The 18,547-nt window shown below is 44.0% G+C and overlaps 1 protein-coding gene across 1 annotated transcript in view; it reads right to left on the bottom strand.

The window, feature by feature from the left end:
- Positions 1 to 2,309: 2,309 nt before the first annotated feature.
- DTNB (dystrobrevin beta) overlaps positions 2,310 to 18,547 on the bottom strand; it is a 292,486-nt gene continuing 276,248 nt past the window's right edge. Inside the window, exons 16-17 of the mRNA XM_029913228.1 lie at positions 3,257 to 3,416; positions 2,310 to 2,353 (exon numbers count right to left, since the gene is read on the bottom strand). Of these exons, the coding sequence (XP_029769088.1) occupies positions 2,310 to 2,353; positions 3,257 to 3,416 (204 nt within the window). The remainder of the gene's footprint in view (positions 2,354 to 3,256; positions 3,417 to 18,547) is intronic.

Raw genomic sequence — 18,547 nt, 5'->3', positions numbered from 1 at the left:
CGGAAGACAGGGTACTGGGCTAGATGGACCATTGGTCTGACCCAGTATGGCCGTTCTTATGTTCTTATATCCTGGAGTGGCTCCCTGCTTGGTGGATCGATTGTCTGCTTAGCCAATATGCTGTTACACTATATTTTCCAATTACATGGACAGCACAGGTGGACCACATCAGCATGGTCAAGTGTTTCTTTGCCCAAGACAAGAGTAGTTTGCTTCTCTTTGAAGTCCAGCGATCCGGTGCTTCCATTTGTGTATATACACACACACCATCCATGAAAATGCTTCCAGTCCCTTGTGTATAGTTCTTCTTTCCAGTGACTGATGGAGTAACTCTCTTTCCTGATGGACAAGGCTCCAGTGGATAGCAGGCTCCCTAGTGCTCCAAATTGGCATCTATTGTGATGATTGGCATGCTTGGTTCCAAGATTTGCAAACTTCTTGAAAATCTGTGTCCTGTCATCCACCACTGCAGGATCCTGTTCACCGCTGGGGAAACCTGAACCTTTGCCACAGGTTGGGTAAGCACAGGGGCAATGAGCAAATTATGTTGTGCAAAAAAACCTCATGTGAAACCTGATCCTTAATGCCTGTGCAAGAGATTAGCAATACCAAGAGGGGAGGCAGGGTTTGTAGCACGGACACCTGCATTTTGCACTTTTTGGATAGCTCTTATTGTCTTCTGTTGCCTCTCTGAGGAGCATAGACACAAACTTTTAGGTTTCCCTGGGAGTGCGCCACACCGAGGCCTTGGCCCACTCCACCCCGTTCCCCAAGGCCTGCCCTCACTCCGCCTCTTCCCACCCTACTCCGCCTCTCCCGAGGCCCCCCTCACTCTGCCTTCCTTCCCGAGGCCCCACTCTCGCTCTGCCTCTTCCCACCCTGCTCCGCCCCACCCCCGAGGCTCCCTCACTCTGCCTTCCTTCCCGAAGCCCACCCTCGCTCTGCCTCTTCCCGTCCATACTCTGCCCTCTCCCTGAGGCCCTCACCTACTGCTCGCTGCTCTCCGCCAGCATCCAAACAACTGTGGCTGGTGGTTACTGAGCACCCACTATTGTTTTTCCCCATGGGTGCTCCAGCCCCAGAGCACTCACGGAGTCAGCACATATGCTGAGGAAATAAAGATTCTGGGACTGAGAGTCTATCCATGCTCCCAGGTGCACAATGAACTGGGTTGATGATACAGCTGATCTTTTCCCTGTTTATCAGGAACCTGTATACTTTGATATTATTAACAAGCCCTCTCCTGTGTCTTGACTCTAAGACCAAGAGATCATCTAAGGAGGAGTCTTGTCTTGTCTGAGGATCACGCTGGCAGGAAATGCTAACAACCATTTCTCAAAAAAGGTTCCCTTCTCTGGTCCCGCAAAACAAGCAGAGATCTTTCTCCATTAGCTCTAATAGAGAGGATGTTACAGGTAGAAGAGACCTTGCTTTTGCTTTTTTTCTCATTGGTCTGCCATGCTGACTGCTTCCTGGAGTGGCAAGGGAGAAAACGCGGTGGAACCTCGGTGAAGAGCCGAAGGAAAACCTTCCTTCCTATGCACATACATCTGCAAGAACCCAGTAGCAGCACAAGCTAGCAAAAATAATGTAAAAGTTTGGTGAAAATTTTGAGTTAAAATGAAACTCTTTTGGCAAGCATTCTTGGACTTCAGACAGAGCCTGTGAGTTACTTGATTCTATAGCGGCATCATCGCTAGTGACTCCAAGCTGTTGTATGGTAGATTTTGAATACCTTGTAGGACCCACTGTACTATTGTTCTACTTCATGCTGCCTGGAAACAAGTCAATCTGCAAAGGGGAAAGGAAACCAGTTGCCAAAGAAAGCAGTTGGGAGCTCTCAACTGTACTCAAACTTGCCGCAGAGGCTAAGAAGAAGCAACTGGACCACCCACGGCAACAGATGGAGTGCTATGCCTCTGGTATTTGGCACAATACCTCCCTGGGAATGCCTGCTTCTGCTTTTGTTTCTGGAAGTGTTCAGAGGGACGAGGAGCTAATCCTACTGCTGGAATCGGAACGACACATTCTTCTTACAAGTGAATTGCAGGGGCCCAAGGTTTGTAGGGCTGACGTCTTCCAAGGTCTCATCTGTGTATTGACTAAGGAGGTTCTGGTCTTCAAGTAACAGAACCTCAGATTTTGCTGGATATCATGGGGAATGAACCCTTTAATCAGTATATTCTCCTCAAAGGGTTAGTTTGGTACCAAAGGTATTATGTTTCGAACAAGAGACTTTTTAGCCACTTACTGCCTCTCTGCTGTAATTTCCTTTGCCTTTTTCTTAGCCCCCTCAGGCAGAAGCCAGTCTAGGTGAGGAAGAATATAGTCTCGGCAATCTTCATTTGAAAAACTAACAAACATGACACCATCGTCATAGTGAGGTCTATGTTCACAGACTCTGTCTTGAGGTGAAGACTGAATCATACAATTGATGCATTTGACACGGACACTTAGTAGCTACACTGACCACCAAGCAACACGGCACTAGATGTGCATAAAACTAATTGTGCCCTCGTGGTAGCAATTGGTACGACTTGTCATCTCCTTACAGTTTCGCTGCGGAGGGGATATGTGACCGTCCACTTTTTAATTTTGTCCACTGCTTTGTTTTTTTATTTCTCATTGTTTGGTTGGTTTTTACTCTTGTCCTCCCCTCGCCACACAGTGTTTTGACACTTTTAGGTTTATACCAGAGTGTTTGCCTGTTCAGAGATTTGCATACTTGTTAAGGGCTACATTCAGTTTAGCATTCACTTATTTGCAGTCCAAAATTTCAACTTTTTTTTTAAACCTAGTAATCAACTTACAACAAGGTGAATATTAGCTGAACACTCTGATTGAGAGTGCTGTTTATTTTTTCCTGATGGCTACCATTCTGTCCCTCTCTGCATCCTCTGGGCCAAATTTTAGTAAGTGGTCTCCCATTTTGTGCTCAATTCACAGCACTGTGACATGAAGTTTACTTACCTGATTTGTGGGTGCAGCTGGGTAATGTTTAAGTGTCTAATTATTCACGTGCACAAAATGGTGGCTGAAAAATTGGGAGGCCAGGATTAGGTCACACAACTATTTTTGTTAATACTTGTGTCGTCTAATCCTGTAGATTAAAAGTATACTTCCATTCTGCTCTGGCATAGTCCAAGTGAAATAATATCAGTGAAAATCATATTAAAATTGCTGTATTATATTTGTGTGATAATCAATCATTTCAGTGTTTGGCAATAGCAGGGGTTTTGGTTTGTGCTACACTCACCTTGTGCAAAAGCTTCCTGCACATCTCCCCCGACTCCCGCAAGTGAGTCCTGAGGTACGTGCGTTGGGGTAGAGCCAGTGGAAGTGGCTCTGACCGGCATTGGCATTGGGCGACTGGCTCCATGGGTAGGTGAGGAGTGTGGGGAGCTTGCTGCTTGAGCCTGTAAAGGGAAATAACACTGAATTTCCAAACTGTTTAATTTTCTATGTTTTGGCTCAATGTCTGTAAACGATTTTGTACAAAGCACTTAAGGAAAGAATAAAATTCAGGCACTTTATGCAAATATTCATGATATGGGTATTTTGAACATATGAATGGTAGCCCTCACATTCCTCCTATATTATGAGGTCCCAGATCCAAAGCTCACAGAAGTCAATACCAGTTCTGGTGTCCACAATTCAAGAGGGATGTTGATAAACTGTAGAGGGTTCAGAGAAGAGCCAAGACAAGGATTAAAGGGCCACATGACCATCTAGTCCAGTATTTTTTCCCTGACAGTGAAGAATACCAGATGCTTCAAAGGTAAGTGCAAGAAACCCCACAGTGGGCATTTATAGAATAACCTGCCTACAGGTGAAGGTTTTTCCTAGCCACCATCACATGGTGTGGGCTTATGACCTGAAGCATGAGGATTTATATCACAGACATCAGACTATCTAATTTAACTTGGTCATTTTCATTATCCATCGACATATTAAATGGAGCAGAGAACTCTTCAGATTTTGAGATAGTTCGCTGCACCAGTGGGGAAAATGTAGGCACCTCTTTCCCCAGAATCCATAATCACAGTTTCTTTTCAGGACTCAGACTACATGGTGGACCACATGACTTTGACCTTAAAGATGAGGTCCACGGTAGAAATCCAAAAGAAGGAAGGGGAGAACGGTTCCATTTTCTTTGGCAGAAAAATCCCTACCAGTACAGCTGCCCGTTAAAAAATAGTGAATTTCCTTTTTAGGTACCTCAAGTTTCAGGAGACCATTAATTCAGGATAGAAACACTAATTATGGGAAAGGACCTGATCTCAGTATGGTATAATGGATGTTACTGATAGCTCTAAACGATAAGATTCCCTTTACGGAAAAATGGGAAAAGGATCTAAAAACAAATCTCTCTTTGGAACAATGGAAAAATAACTGGAGTAAAGACAAAGCCGCACCTAATTGTGTAACCATTAAGGAAAATTACTACAAGCTACTTTATCATTGGTCCCTCACTCCATTTAAGCTAAAGAAAATATATCAAAAAGGGAGTCATAAATGCTGTAGAGGAGGTGGAGGACTAGGGTTTTTTTCTGCATATCTGGTGGGAACGCCCTACAATTATAGTATTTGAAGAAAATTATAAATAGAACTTTCAAATTAAAAAACGGTTTTTTACCTTTCAGCAAATGTGGCTCTTCAAGATGTTTCCCCCACACAGATCTCACTCTAAGGGTGCATGCACCCCAACATCATGAGATTGGATTCTTTTCTACTAAACAGTATCCACTGGGGCCACACCAATCCCTGCAGGTCTTGCACCCCTCAACAGAGTGCATAAAGAATGGAGCAGACCCAAATGTCACTCAGTTCCTTCACCAATAAAGAATCCCAAAGCTAGAGAACATCACATTCTTGGGGAAGCAGAGTGGGTCATGGGATCCCTGTGGACAAAACATCTCAAAGAACCACAGTTAATGTAAGGTAAGTAATCGTTTTTATTTCTTCCACTATATGTTCACAGAGATCCCACTCGAGGTGATTGGCTAGCAGTTGTCTCTCTAAGGAAGTGGGTGCCAGAAGTTCTACTTAAATAGGGACTGTAGGACTGCCATGCCAAATTGGGAGTCAAATCTAGAGTTGTTACAAAGGAATAATGATTAGTAAAAATTCGTATTGAGTTCCAAGTAGCTGCCCAACAGATTTTGGTTAAGTTAAGGAGCCTGCCTGATCTCTCGAGTTCACTTTGATCTGAGAAGGAGCTAATTTATTCAATGCATATGAAATACTGATACAGTTTGACACCTACTTCAAGAGTCTATGAGTGGAAATACCCTGCCCTCTAGACATGCCTCTAACAGCTATAACAGTCTGGGAGAGTTGCATAAAGACTTTGTCCTATGGAGATAGGAGGAAAGGGCTCTCAATACATCAGATGCACGGAGATTTGCATCTGCAGGAGACGAGTGAAGCCTAGGAAAAAAACACTGGTAAATACATCTTGTTTCAAGATTCAAGTGTACTTTTGAAACTACTTTGGGTAGAAATTTTGCACGAGGTCAAAGAGTAACTCTGTCCTTGTGAAAAATAGTATAATCATAGAAAATCATAGAATACCAGGGTTGGAAGGGACCTCAGAAGGTATCTAGTCCAACCCCCTGCTCAAAGCAGGACCAATCCCCAACTAAATCATCCCAGCCAGGGCTTTGTCAAGCCTGACCTTAAAAACCTCTAAGGAAGGAGATTCCACCACCTCTCTAGGTAACCCATTCCAGTGCTTCACCACCCTCCTAGTGAAATAGTGTTTCCTAATATCCAACCTAAACCTCCACCACTGCAACTTGAGACCATTACTCCTTGTTCTGTCATCCGCCACCACTGAGAACAGCCGAGCTCCATCCTCTTTGGAACCCCCTTTCAGGTAGTTGAAAGCAGCTATCAAATCCCCCCCTCATTCTTCTCTTCGGCAGACTAAATTACCCCAGTTCCCTCAGCCTCTCCTCATAAGTCATGTGCTCCAGCCCCCTAATCATTTTTGTTGCCCTCCGCTGGACTCTTTCCAATTTTTCCACATCCTTCTTGTAGTGTGGGGCCCAAAACTGGACACAGTACTCCAGATGAGGCCTCACCAATGCTGAATAGAGGGGAATGATCATGTCCCTCAATCTGCTGGCAATGCTCCTACTTACACAGCCCAAAATGCCTTCTTGACAACAGGGGCACACTGTTGACTCATATTCAGCTTCTCGTCCACTGTGACCCCTAGGTCCTTTTCTGCAGAACTGCTGCCTAGCCACTCGGTCCCTAGTCTGTAGCAGTGATCAATGGCTCCATGTCTAGTTGGCAGCCGGTATCAAGCAGAGTACCCCAAGGGTCGGTCCTGGGGCCGGTTTTGTTCAATATCTTCATTAATGATCTGGGGGATGGCGTGGACAGCACCCTCAGCAAGTTTGAAGATGACACTAAACTGGGAGGCGTGGTAGATACGCTGGAGGGTAGGGATAGGATACAGAGGGACCTAGACAAATTAGAGAATTGGGCCAAAAGAAACCTGATGAGGTTCAACAAGGACAAGTGCAGAGTCCTGCACTTAGGACGGAAGTATAAGGTGGTCCTGCCATTAATGTCCGAATCTCACTCACTCTCCAAACAAAAGTATAGAGTATAAAGAACATGGTAAAAAGCACATGCTATGATATAAAGAACAAAGGCTCAAATGAGGGTTCCATCAAAGACAGAAGTACTACCTTACACATAAGCCATAGTGGGTTGGAGAGTCCAGGTTCAGTCTCACTGCCACAGGACAGTAAATGGGGACTAAAGGAGGGCCATGACCACCTTGCTCTTTATGCCCTTGTATGAGCACAAAGAGGCCCTTGGTGCATGTGTGGCCCTGATAGACACAGCTATTCAAACAATTCCCAGCTCGCACGCACGAGGTGCAGGCATACCGACAGTGGGATTCATACTGACACAGCTGAAGGAGAACTAAAGTCAGGCTACCCACAAACTCCATAGTGGTTCTATTAGGTTACAGATCAAGGGAGGTCATTGACTTGGGGACAATAAAAAAAATGACACACATATCAGGATCAAATGGATTTTGATCATGTATGGTTATCATTTTTAGAAACGGAACAAAATAAATACACAGATAATAAGAGGTTGACCAAACACAAATAGTTCCTTAAATACAGATGAATAAGATTTGTTAATACTTGTCTAGAAAGTTTATGTATGTTAATAATAAAATAAAAAGTAAACAAAAAATTAGTGAATTTGTTTGGAAATCTCCTGCCATCCAGTCTCCAATAGCCAGACAGGCCAAAAGGCACTATAGGCTACTCGGTGACATTCAAAGAGCTGGCAGCACCCATAGTAGGTACAGTGGTAGTAGCATCCTGGACAAAACTTCCACCATGCCTCTTGAATCTAATCTCTCTCCAGGCAGTCTGGATGGGAAATGGAAGTGACCGTTCCAGAGAGCCTTTCAGATGTTGGCTTCCCATTAGGGGACTGCTCAATATGCATCTTATATTTCTAGAACTGCTGTCACTCATCTGGCTGTTTATGGAAGTTGACTTGATGGCAGCTCTCCTTCCTAAAGAACCCTAAAAAGATTTGTAGAGTACTTGACTAACAAATAAGATTTATGCAGTGTTGTAGCTGTATTGGCCCCAGGATATTATAGACAAGATGGGTGAGATAATATCTTTTATGCAGACATATCTCCACTACTACAATGCTCAACACCCCCTACAACACACTTTTCAAGATCCATGAGTCCTACACATGCCTATCACAACATGTGGTGTACCTCACGCAGTGCACTAAATGCCCCAATAACACTATGTGGGTGAAACCAAACAATCACTCTGCTCTCAAATGAACTCACACAGGAAAATGATAAAAGACAAAAACACCTTATCACCTGTGGGTGAACACTTTTCACAAAGTGATCACTCTATATCTGACCTCTCAGGCCTCATCCTCAAAGGAAACCTGCACAACACACTTTCAAAAGGAGAGCCTGGGAGCTACTAAAAATCATGGACTGAATAGAGACACTAGATTTATGGCTTGTTACAATAATGTATAACCCACTTACAACCCTCCCCAGCTGCTTCCCCCCTTTTCTTTCCTCTCTATGACTGCAGGGGTGTTAACGTTAACCTTGAAATATGTGTTAACTACTTATGCAAAACAATCTGTTCCACCTTGTATTTTGTAGCGACACTCTGATTAATTCCCCAAACCTGAAGAAGAGCTCTGTGTAAGCTTGAAAGCTTGTCTCTCTCACCAACAGAAGTTGGTCCAATAAAACAGTGATTCTCAACCTGGGGTCTATGGACTATGTCTGAGGGAAAGCGAAAGACTTAGACTGAAAACTGACTGAATACCATGGGCAGTGGGCATCGTAGGCCAGGAGAGGCTAAGCCTCCCCTAACCCAGGCCTGTGGCCCCGCCCATGCTCTGCCCCGAGGCCCCGCCCTTGCTCCCCCTCTCCCCTGAAGCTGGCGGTGGCTCTGCTCCAGCCGGCGGGCAGGGACTGGGGCAGCCCAGGGTGGCTCAGACCAGCTGGTGGCCCGGTGCTTGGGTGGGCCAGCGCGGCTGGGCCGAGACTTCTCCGGCCGTGGGGCCTCAGGCGGAAGGGTGGGGCCGGGGGCTAGCCTCCCCAAAGAAGGGGTTTACCCATTGCCCATGCTGAACATAATACAACTATATATGCTGACAATAGATTTCCAAAGGGGTCTGCACGTCCATTCCAAATTTTTTAGGGGTCCACAAATGAAAAAAGGTTGAGAACGACTGCAATTAAAGATATTACCTCACCCACCTTGTCTCTCTAACAAATAAGATGACATTATTTCCACCCCAATGGTTTGTGATCTAAGAGCCAAAGCCTGTAATATTTACTCAGGTAAAACTTTCATTGATTTCAAAGGGAATTTGCATAGGTAAGAGCTACAAAACATGGCCTTAAGTTAGATGAAATAATGGCAAATAACTAACTAACCACGTGAAAGGGGTAGAAGGCTGACACAGTAATTTAGGCTGTTTAGGTTAGCTGCACTTGCTGGTTCAAAGTTTTTCAAAATATAATTCTAATCAAGTGTTTTGTATTTCATAATGCCAACAGAAGAGCAAGGGAAGAGGTCAGAAGTGAAAGGCAGTGTATTAACAAATGCATCTGTCCAGATATCTCGTCAAATGTTTAGACAGTTGTTTCCCATTTCATTTTCATTGTCATTAGTTGTCAAGGGGCAGTGCCAAAGTACAGGACTGGAGGCCAGGGATTCCTCTTCTAACCCTGGCCTTGCCATTGAATTGTTGTGTGACTCTGGGCAAGTCATTTAACCTCTGCGCCTTCATTTTCTAGGAGGATAATATTTACCTATTTCACAGGGGCACTGAAGATTAGTCACTATTTATAAAGTTCTTGGAACATGTAAAATGCTAAATTTTATTAACTCTCTGGCTATCCTCATTGTGTATCAGTGATTTGCACCTTTCTACAATCAGTAAATATTATCACCAAATTTCAACTTGCGTCACAGACCACTGTAGTCTTATGTAGCTAGCACTGATTTATGACCTTTAAATAAATGTATAGTCACACACTGTCTAAAGAATCGGAGTAATTACACACTTACAGCATTATAACTTTACAGCCCCCACATGTCACCATCTGTTTGTGGTTGGTTTGTGCCATTTAGTATGGTCTTTGTCTTCTTTTTTTTTTAAGTTCCCCTCAGCGTTTTCCCCTTTGAAGTGCATTAGTTACTATGGAAACCATGATGTCTTGGAATGACTAGAGCTTGGTCACACCCATAAGTGCAACATAAAGTCAGTTTTTATAGTGGTTTGAGATTAGACCCCAGTTTGGGAAACAAAGGCATTTACACAAGGGCTTCTGGCCATGTGTATGCTACAAATCTCTGACCAGCACTAGGTTGCCTTTATGCCCTTTTCCATTTCAATGCTATGAATTCTCTGGCTTGCCTTCATGACTTTACTCCTTTTTCAATGAGACCATCGTAGACTCTCCTATGGATTCTTGGTACCTTCTCTCCCATCGTGCACTGCGAACACAGACGCTGATACAAGACAGTGAGCAGTTTGAGGCTATACCTCAAAGCCTTGTGAAAAATCAGTTTCCCTTGGTATTTTAATTGCCAGCTCTGTCTATGATTGCCTTCCTTCACTGGCAGGCAATACATCAGCAGGAGCATTGTCAGCTTTTTGGGGGCAGAGACTGTACAGTGCCTAACATCAAAGGGATCCTGACTGGTGTATTTGGGCACTTCTGCAGTACAGACCATAAATAGCAGCAACAGCTGTACCTTCAACAGGCTCTGCGGCTTTACAGCAGCTCTACTGCAATAAGTGGCCTATAGCGAACCTGTAATTCTTGCAGTAATTTGGTACCCCATTCTCCCTGGGTGCCAGTAGCATGCCTGGTGTATTGTGTCTGAGGCCAGGTCTACAATCCAGAGTTAGGTTGACGTAAGGCAGCTTACGCAGACCTAATTATGTCAGTGTCTACACTACAGCCTTGTCCCGCTAATATAAGTGCCCTACTACACCGACATCATAACTCCACCTCCACAAGAGGCATAGGGCTTATGTCGGTGTAGTTAGGGCAAAGCAGTGTCTGTGTAGACACTGCGTTCCTTACATCGGCTGTTGGTTGTCATTCTTGTCCATTTCACAGCTTGACAAGAAAGGCTGGTAGACACCCTGCTGTGAACCCTGCGCCTGGCTCTTACCTCTGGCTGTCACCCGGGGCGGGTGGAGGGCTCCAGCTAGAGGCTTCTGGCTCCCTGCTCCTAGCTGGGCTGCTGGCCAGGTTCCCTGCTCCAAGCTGGGCTGCTGCCTGGGCTCCCAGCTCCCCACTCCGAACCAGGCTGCCGCCTGGCTCCCTACTCCAAGCCCGGCCGCTGCCAAGGCTCCCTGCTCCAAGCTGGGCTGCTGTCCGGGTTCCCAGCTCCCCACTAGCGGCCCTGCTGCCGCCTGGCTCCCTGCTCCTAGCCAGGCTGCCACCCGGGCTCTCAGCAGGGAGCTCTGTGCCCAGAGCCTTGGCTTCTGCTGGGCTCCCCGTGGGGAGGGGAGGGGTGATGGAAGTGATGAGGAAGTTGGAGGAGGAGGAGGAGGAAGGGGGCTGTACAGTGGGGAGGGGGCTGATGGAAGTTGTAGTCCCCTGCTTTTCAGATGCATGACACATCACTTCAAGTGCTCAATTAGTAGGGGCCTAAATCCCTCTTCATCCTTCCACAGCACTGTTATCATCTCCACAACATTTCCAACTCTTTGCTGGCACAAGATATTGTGGTCAGATCTTGGGACCAATATCCACTGCATCACAAAGGAAAACCTTATACCATCTTGTCACAAGATCAGCACCTTCACAATTAAAATATATCAGACCCTTATCGCATTGCACTTGCAATTAAAACAGGAAAAGTAGAGGAGGACCCTAGCATCTAGAGAGCCCGTTCTGCCACCCTCATTCATGTTGAGTACTAGCTTACTCCTTGGGTAGACTCAATGATTGCTATGGAACTTCTCAAGGAGTAATGTACTGCTCAAGAGGAAAATGGATGGCAGAATCTGGCTCCTAATTTGTGTCTTGGTGTCAATGTTGCTGATTTCTGTCAATGGTGAATAGAAGCCTAAGGTTTATATTCTTATTCAATACAACATGCAATACTACTTATGGGGAAAAACGATCATTCTGAAGCCCCATTAATAGTGGATTTTAAAAAAATGAGTCAGCAAACAGTTGCAGCACAGCTCCAGGGGGCTGGGGGGATTATACATTTCAAAGATCAGATCATTAGCAAGTAGAAAAAATGCTCAAGAGACCTTAACAATTTCATCTTATTTTGCACCACAAAAATATAAATAATCCAATCAAAAGACCAGCTGGATCTGCATAATACAAGTTCTGCGTGTTCATGACTGGCATGGCATTGTGGAGAGCTGCGGAGTTCACTGCTGGGAGAGTCGATTTTAACATGAAGTCGGGATTGTAGCCCCCAGAGTGGGACAGGACTGAAGAGGGAGGGAACAGGCATTGGCTCTGGAAGAAGCTGCTCACTCCCTCTCCTTCCCTCCCAGATCTATGTAAAGTGTCAATCTTGGCAACCGTTCAGAAAAGGAAGAAAGGTCACGCATATATTAAGAATTAAAAACCCGAAATAAAATACGACTTAATACACACATCAAACGCAGCAGCCTTTTAGCTGGAACTTACCTTTCTCTGAGAAGGATGTAGGAAGGATTTTCTATTTTGAAATTAGTTACCCAGGTTAGACCTTATCATTATGAGCCCTCATTACAGGTTACCATTAATCACTTAAGACCTATTTATAGTGGCAGCTGTGGAAGGGATTAAAAATAAGCGGCCTCGTAGAGATTTTCTATCTGGAAAAGAATCCAATTTCTAGAAATAAGATGTTACTCTGAACCTGGATCCCCATCCCCAGAGAAGGTTTGTCTAGGCCTGGTCTACACGACACGGTTAGGTCGACATAAACTGCCTTGCACTAACCTCGCTGTGGAAGTGTCTTCACTTACATTTAGCTCCTGCCGACATAAGTGCTTCTCTCTGCTGATTTAGTAACACCGCCTCCCCGAGCGGCGTAGGGTCAAGGTTGATGTAATTAGATTGATGCACTGTCAGTGTAGACATTGTGTTGCTTACGCTGACTGTTAATGGCCTCCAGGAGCTGTTCCACAATGGCCTACACTGACAATACAATCGACACATGTGCTCCTGGTGAGGACACACACCGCTGACACAAGGAGCCAAGTGTGCGCACACACGAGCAATTTAATAACTGCAGTGGCTGTATGCCGACGTCAGTTAGGTTGACGTCATTTTGTAGCGTAGTCATGGCCTAAACCAAGAGTGGCCAAATTGCAGCCTGCAGGCAAAACACAAACCTGCCAAGTTCTACGAATGTGGCTCATGGCCACCTCATCTTTATTGCAGACGGCACACTCCACCTGGATCAGGAGGGAATGCTGAATGCTTTTTGAATCACTTAATATTGCAAGAATAGGACAGCTGCAACTTAATACATTTTGTGTAAATTAGGGTCTCAGTCATGGAAACACTTACCCGCCTGCATAAGATCAGGGCTGAGGTGTGACTCTCGCTCCTGGCAACATGCCAATGGGACTAGCTCTCTCTCTCTGATTTCAGATGAAATCAGAAAAGAATTCAATTTAAATGTAAAGATCTTTTCTCCTATTACATTTCATACTTTGTATGCACACACAAACATACCTGTACTTGCATTTTTACACATACATGTATATTGCTGCACACTGAATGAGACGGGAGTCCTGTGGAAAAAATAATATGTGATCTTTTAATTTAATGACTAGCATGATGCATATGCACAAGGGGCAGAATTAAGGGTGCGTTAATCTGCCATTTTCTAACGTTAGCTTAGTTGGCTTCGATTTGTGTCTGCAAATTTGTGGACAATAATTTCAAATGCAACCTAAGTCATTTAGACATGTAAACACCTGATTGCACCTGCAAATCAAGTACATAGGCTTTTAAATTAACTAAATTGCTCCTGAAAACAATTGCAGGCATGGAAAAGAGGCCAGTATATGAAAAAATTATCTTATAATCTTAATTTTTGTTCAGCATCTTTTTATAGGGGAAAAAAAAAGTCAAACTATGCTAAATGGCTTCTTAGAGTAAGCACAAATCTTCAGCAGAGAGAATTACGGAAGTTGAATGGACGAGAAAATGGAGTAGTGTTTTTATTTCCCCACTCACACTATACACATTCAATTCCTTACTTAGGTTTACTAAACTTTCCTCCATCTCTATTTAACTCTCCTGAAATGGCTCTTAAGTCTGGCTTGTTCATGTCAAGCATCATGGAGCTGAAGCTGTTTTATTATATTCACTACAAGTAATTGGAACTCCTCTTCGTGCTGCAGTGGCTTTTTTAAAAAAACATACACAAAGCCCCCTTTTCCTTCCCGGGTCTGTTCCCGGCGTGTCAATGAGGCACACAGCAGTAAGTGCTCCACGATCTAAAGTGTACTTGGCTCATTCTCTTGCTTCAGATGGGAGGTGCACGTCTCTCCTGACTCAAGCCTTTCCCCTGCTTTGAGAGACATGCTCACATTACAGAGTAACAATACGTTTAAAAAGCTGATTTTGACAATTTCTCTCCTATTTCAATACCATTACGACTGACACTGCATGACAAGCTGTGATGGGACATCACACCTAACATCAGACGAAGAACCAGCTCATGCCCAGGTCCCCGTGTCTCTGCTGAACACTGACAAATCCCTCGCTGGGACCAGTCTGGCTCACCTGTGTGTTAGCACTGTTAAAACAAGCATTAGAATGATAAGAATGTGGTTAGTGTTTAGACTTTAATGAATGCTTGTGAGTTGCTGCCGGCATCAAGCTCACTTATAGCATCTCTATCCCATATTGTAAGGTGATATTTGAGCACTGGCATTGTAAGCCTTTGTGACTGTGTAAATCACTAGACAGGAGAGAGACGAAATGCTGGTCTCCAGCAGAGGCTATGTCCTGCCCCAAAAGGAAGGTCCATCAACATCAGATAGATGAGAGTGGAACATTAAAAAGAACAAAAGACTTTGCTGTTTACTTTCCCCCCATGCAGATGTGTCTTGCAAGTGGATCCTTCCCATCAGCTGAGTTTGCCGCTCAGAGCACATGGGGGGAAGGGAATAAAACCTCCTAACAAGGAGATACTGCTTGGACTCTGGGGGGCAAGGTTTTCTAGGCATAAGCAAGGGATCACCAGCTACTTAGCTACGCACATCACCCTTAGTATTAGTTTCAGTACAATCTGACTTGCCCATTGATGATCTTTTGCCTCCCAAATTTTCCAGCACTGTAAAATCTTCCTCTCCACTCCAAAACATTGTCTGTCTGAAACTATCAATATACTAGAAGAAACACTTTGCTGCTATTTGCCTGTTTTGTAAGTCAGCCTCCCTCCCTCACCTCCACTTGAGGAACATCATCATCAGCAGCAAAACAACAGAAGTAAAGAGTAAAAGCTAGATGTAGAAACAACAGTAGCAAAAATAATAGTACCCCTCCCCCAGCATTTATCCACTCTCCTCTTTCATTCAAACAATCCCCTTCCCTCCCTCACTATAATCCCGAGCTTCACACCTTGACCTCTGCAGACTCCACCCCCACTAACAACAAGTTTTTGTAACTTTAAAATATGTATATGAAAAAGGACAAGGAACTAACATGCCATGTACTAGCATCACTCTCCACCAATGGTTACAATGCCATGTTCCTGCCCAGCCTCTGATCACTTGCTTGTATGTTGTATCCCATTCCTCTATCCTTGGTCTGATTTTGTCTTCTAGGCTATAAGTTCTTCGGGTCAGGAACAAGCTGTGTGTGTGTGCGCACACATCCATGTCCACACTATGCCCAGCACAATGGGTCTCTGCCTCTGATTGGGCCAGGGTATTACCACAATATAAATATTAAATAATACTAAGATTAAGTACAATCATTCGGTATGAAAGTTACACAAATAAATTGCGTTGTACTGTAATTTAAGATACGTCTCTATTGCCAAGAAAGCTCAGCTATTTAGCGATGTGAAGGGCAGGGACAGGAAGTGGCTCAATGAAGACTGGTTTGCTTGACCTGAAATGCATCGGGGTAAAGGGGAAAACTAAAAGTTATGTGCAAACTCATTTGCTCCAATACAAATTTCTTTAAACTACTTGAAATTTCAGTACAGCTCGGAAGTCAAACTAATACAAAGTCAGTCTGATACAATGTATTATCCTCAGTGTCCCACAAAGAAACTAGAGAGATCCTGGGAACAGAGTAATTGGGCAGGCAAATGCAGCAGCCCTTATGTATTCAGCAGTAGCTCACACCCATGAAAACCCAACTCACTGAGAGGGCATCTTGGCGAGGGCACTGGCCTTATTCCCCAAGTATCTCAAAGGGCCATGGAAACTTTAAGTGTCAGCTCTGCAGTTTTCAAACACTGGTAGACGTGGCCTCAGTGTCAAGTTTTATCTGAGGAATGGCACTTAACAATGCAGCCCCCGCGGGGGGGACGGGAAGGAACAGCCTTCTGGCCCAGTGGGGCCATTCTGACCAACGCTTCCCTTTTTCGCTATTTCGCATTGATGAATTCAGGGACATGTTGTCAACTGTGTTTTTTCTTCTTCGTTTTAACATAAATAACTATTTTTATTGTAAGCAGAAATGTACAAGAAAAATTTCCCTTTTATTGTCCCAACAAGTGAAACCATTCCTTTATGTGCTTTAACTTGCAAAGAATTCACTTGTACTGAAGTACGTGTGAAAAATCATTCAAACTCTAGTTTATAACCAGACTTACTCTGAAGTAAATGTTTAAATCTGAAACTAAGATCAGTAAGATGGGAATATTTAGAGACCCTCCCAAATCAGTCCTAATACACTTACTCCTGTATGAAACCTGGGTTTTATTGTCCTCTGTGGCACATTAGCCATGGCTATCTCTTTAAATAGGCCTTAAACTTCCTGTCTCCTTTTTATGCATTACAGTAAAATGTACAAGAACAATCACATAAAGGAACGCATAAAAAGCTTATTACTTCAGCAGACTAATAACCTTTCTGAAGCATTAATAAACCCTCCCTCTAAATCTAAAGCAGGGCTGTTATCATGGCAACGGAATGAAAGAGGCACTTTATCCATACATTTTCTGTCTCCCAAGCACATGGAAGGCAGCCAGGTAGCAGATGGCTTGTGTGGACAATTACCTTCATTTTGCAGCAGCATGTTTAAATAAAACAAACTCTGTCCTCTTCATTACCAATTTTCAGAATCACTGCTCACATATTGCTCAGAAAACAGCATGAGAAAGGTACTTTAGACAGATAGAAGAGAGTACTTTAGAATGTATTTCTGGCATCCTGACAGCAGTATACAGTATAAGGTCTGTGTATTTAAAAAAAAAATACCTCCCCCTCCAAAAAACCCCCAACAATGTTCTATTTTGGGCCTTTGTTGGCACTGGCTTCTTTAGAACAACACAGCTGTCTAATCAACTGTTGGAGTGAAAAGAGCAGACAGCATCGATAGGATTATTAGACAGTATATTGTCTGTCACACTGAGGTTTGTATTTAATTGTGCAGAATCACATAATTAAATTAGATACACAAAAATACATTTCAATAACACTTGGGTTGTGACACGGAATCTGAAAGGAAGGGCTGCTCCTGCGACCTTCACTTGTGGTGTGGAGCAAAGACCCGCCGAGGAGGCAGGCCGCAGAGTAGTGTGCATGAAGGACTCAGCAGCAGCCTTACTGGAAAACTTCTTTTTAAATTCTAGTATAAATTAAAACCAGCTAATATGGTTTTAAAAATGTGGTTCCCACCCCCCCTGCCACTCTCACCCCCCACCTTGGTCTCTTACAGAGAGTCTGCACACTAAATTACAGGCCAGAGCAAATTATTAAGGAAGAGTTATAGTCTAACCCCCCTGAAAAGGCGAGTGGGGATTCGTGGTAACGCTCACACAAACTTCACCATAATGATTAACTTCTGTGTAACAAAAACTGCTGACTTGCCATAAATAAAGGAGTGTGTTCTGTGATCTTCAAAGTTGAGCTCTCACTTTGATAGAGTCCCAGTCTGACATCCCAAGGGCAGGCCTACCAGTGCAAACAGCTAGTTTCTATGACACACAGACCCATGAGGATTGGAAGGGACCCTCTGTGGAATGTGCAGTTAATTCCTCAGCACTGGTTAGGTTGATTTCACTCTTCCTAAACCACTGACAGATGGACATCTAGTCTAAGCCTTGAGTATCTCCACTCCTTTCCTGAGCACCTTATTCTATTGCCCAGCTGCTGTTATAATTCACTTTTCGATTTACTACTCTGAAACATTAATATCACTTATTCAAACCAGGGATAATCCCAGGCAATTTTCAGACAGAAAATGAACATTTAAGTATAGTACACACGTCAAACCTGGCAAACTGATCAAGAGGGAACTGACCTCCATTCTAGGGTGGAAGAGGACAGCAATTATGGAACATTTCTGAGAGTTTGCAACAGACAAAAAATAACCTGCACATTTTCTTGTGTTTTCCCCTCCACATTAGGGAGGATGAGATATTTATCAGGACCATGCAGACTGTTTGCAGAATTAAACACCATGTCTTCTGAAGGGAGAAGAGTAACTGGAAAACCATTTGCAGTGAACTCTAGACTAGAAAAGGGAAAAGAGAACAGAAAGCTCATCAGGGCCATACCATAGTGATTCTTCTGCTAGTCACACACAGTGATGGCTTTTAGAAAATCAGCATTTGTCAGCAGTTACCACGTAGTGGCATCTGAGAGTCATCACCGCTTTTCTTTACCCTCAGAATAGGAAATAGCTGTGCTAGCTGTTGGAAAATTCTTACTTTTTAATTATCAGAGGGGTGGCCGTGCTAGTCTGGATCTGTAAAAAGCAACAGAGGGTCCTGTGGCACCTTTAAGACTAACAGATGTATTGGAGCATAAGCTTTCGTGGGTGAATGCCCACTTCGTC

The sequence above is a fragment of the Terrapene carolina genome, unplaced genomic scaffold (genome assembly GCF_002925995.2).
Source record: "Terrapene carolina triunguis isolate 2854851 unplaced genomic scaffold, T_m_triunguis-2.0 Scaffold523, whole genome shotgun sequence".
Classification (NCBI taxonomy): domain Eukaryota; kingdom Metazoa; phylum Chordata; order Testudines; family Emydidae; genus Terrapene; species Terrapene triunguis.
This window is presented reverse-complemented; position numbering and strand designations above follow the sequence as displayed.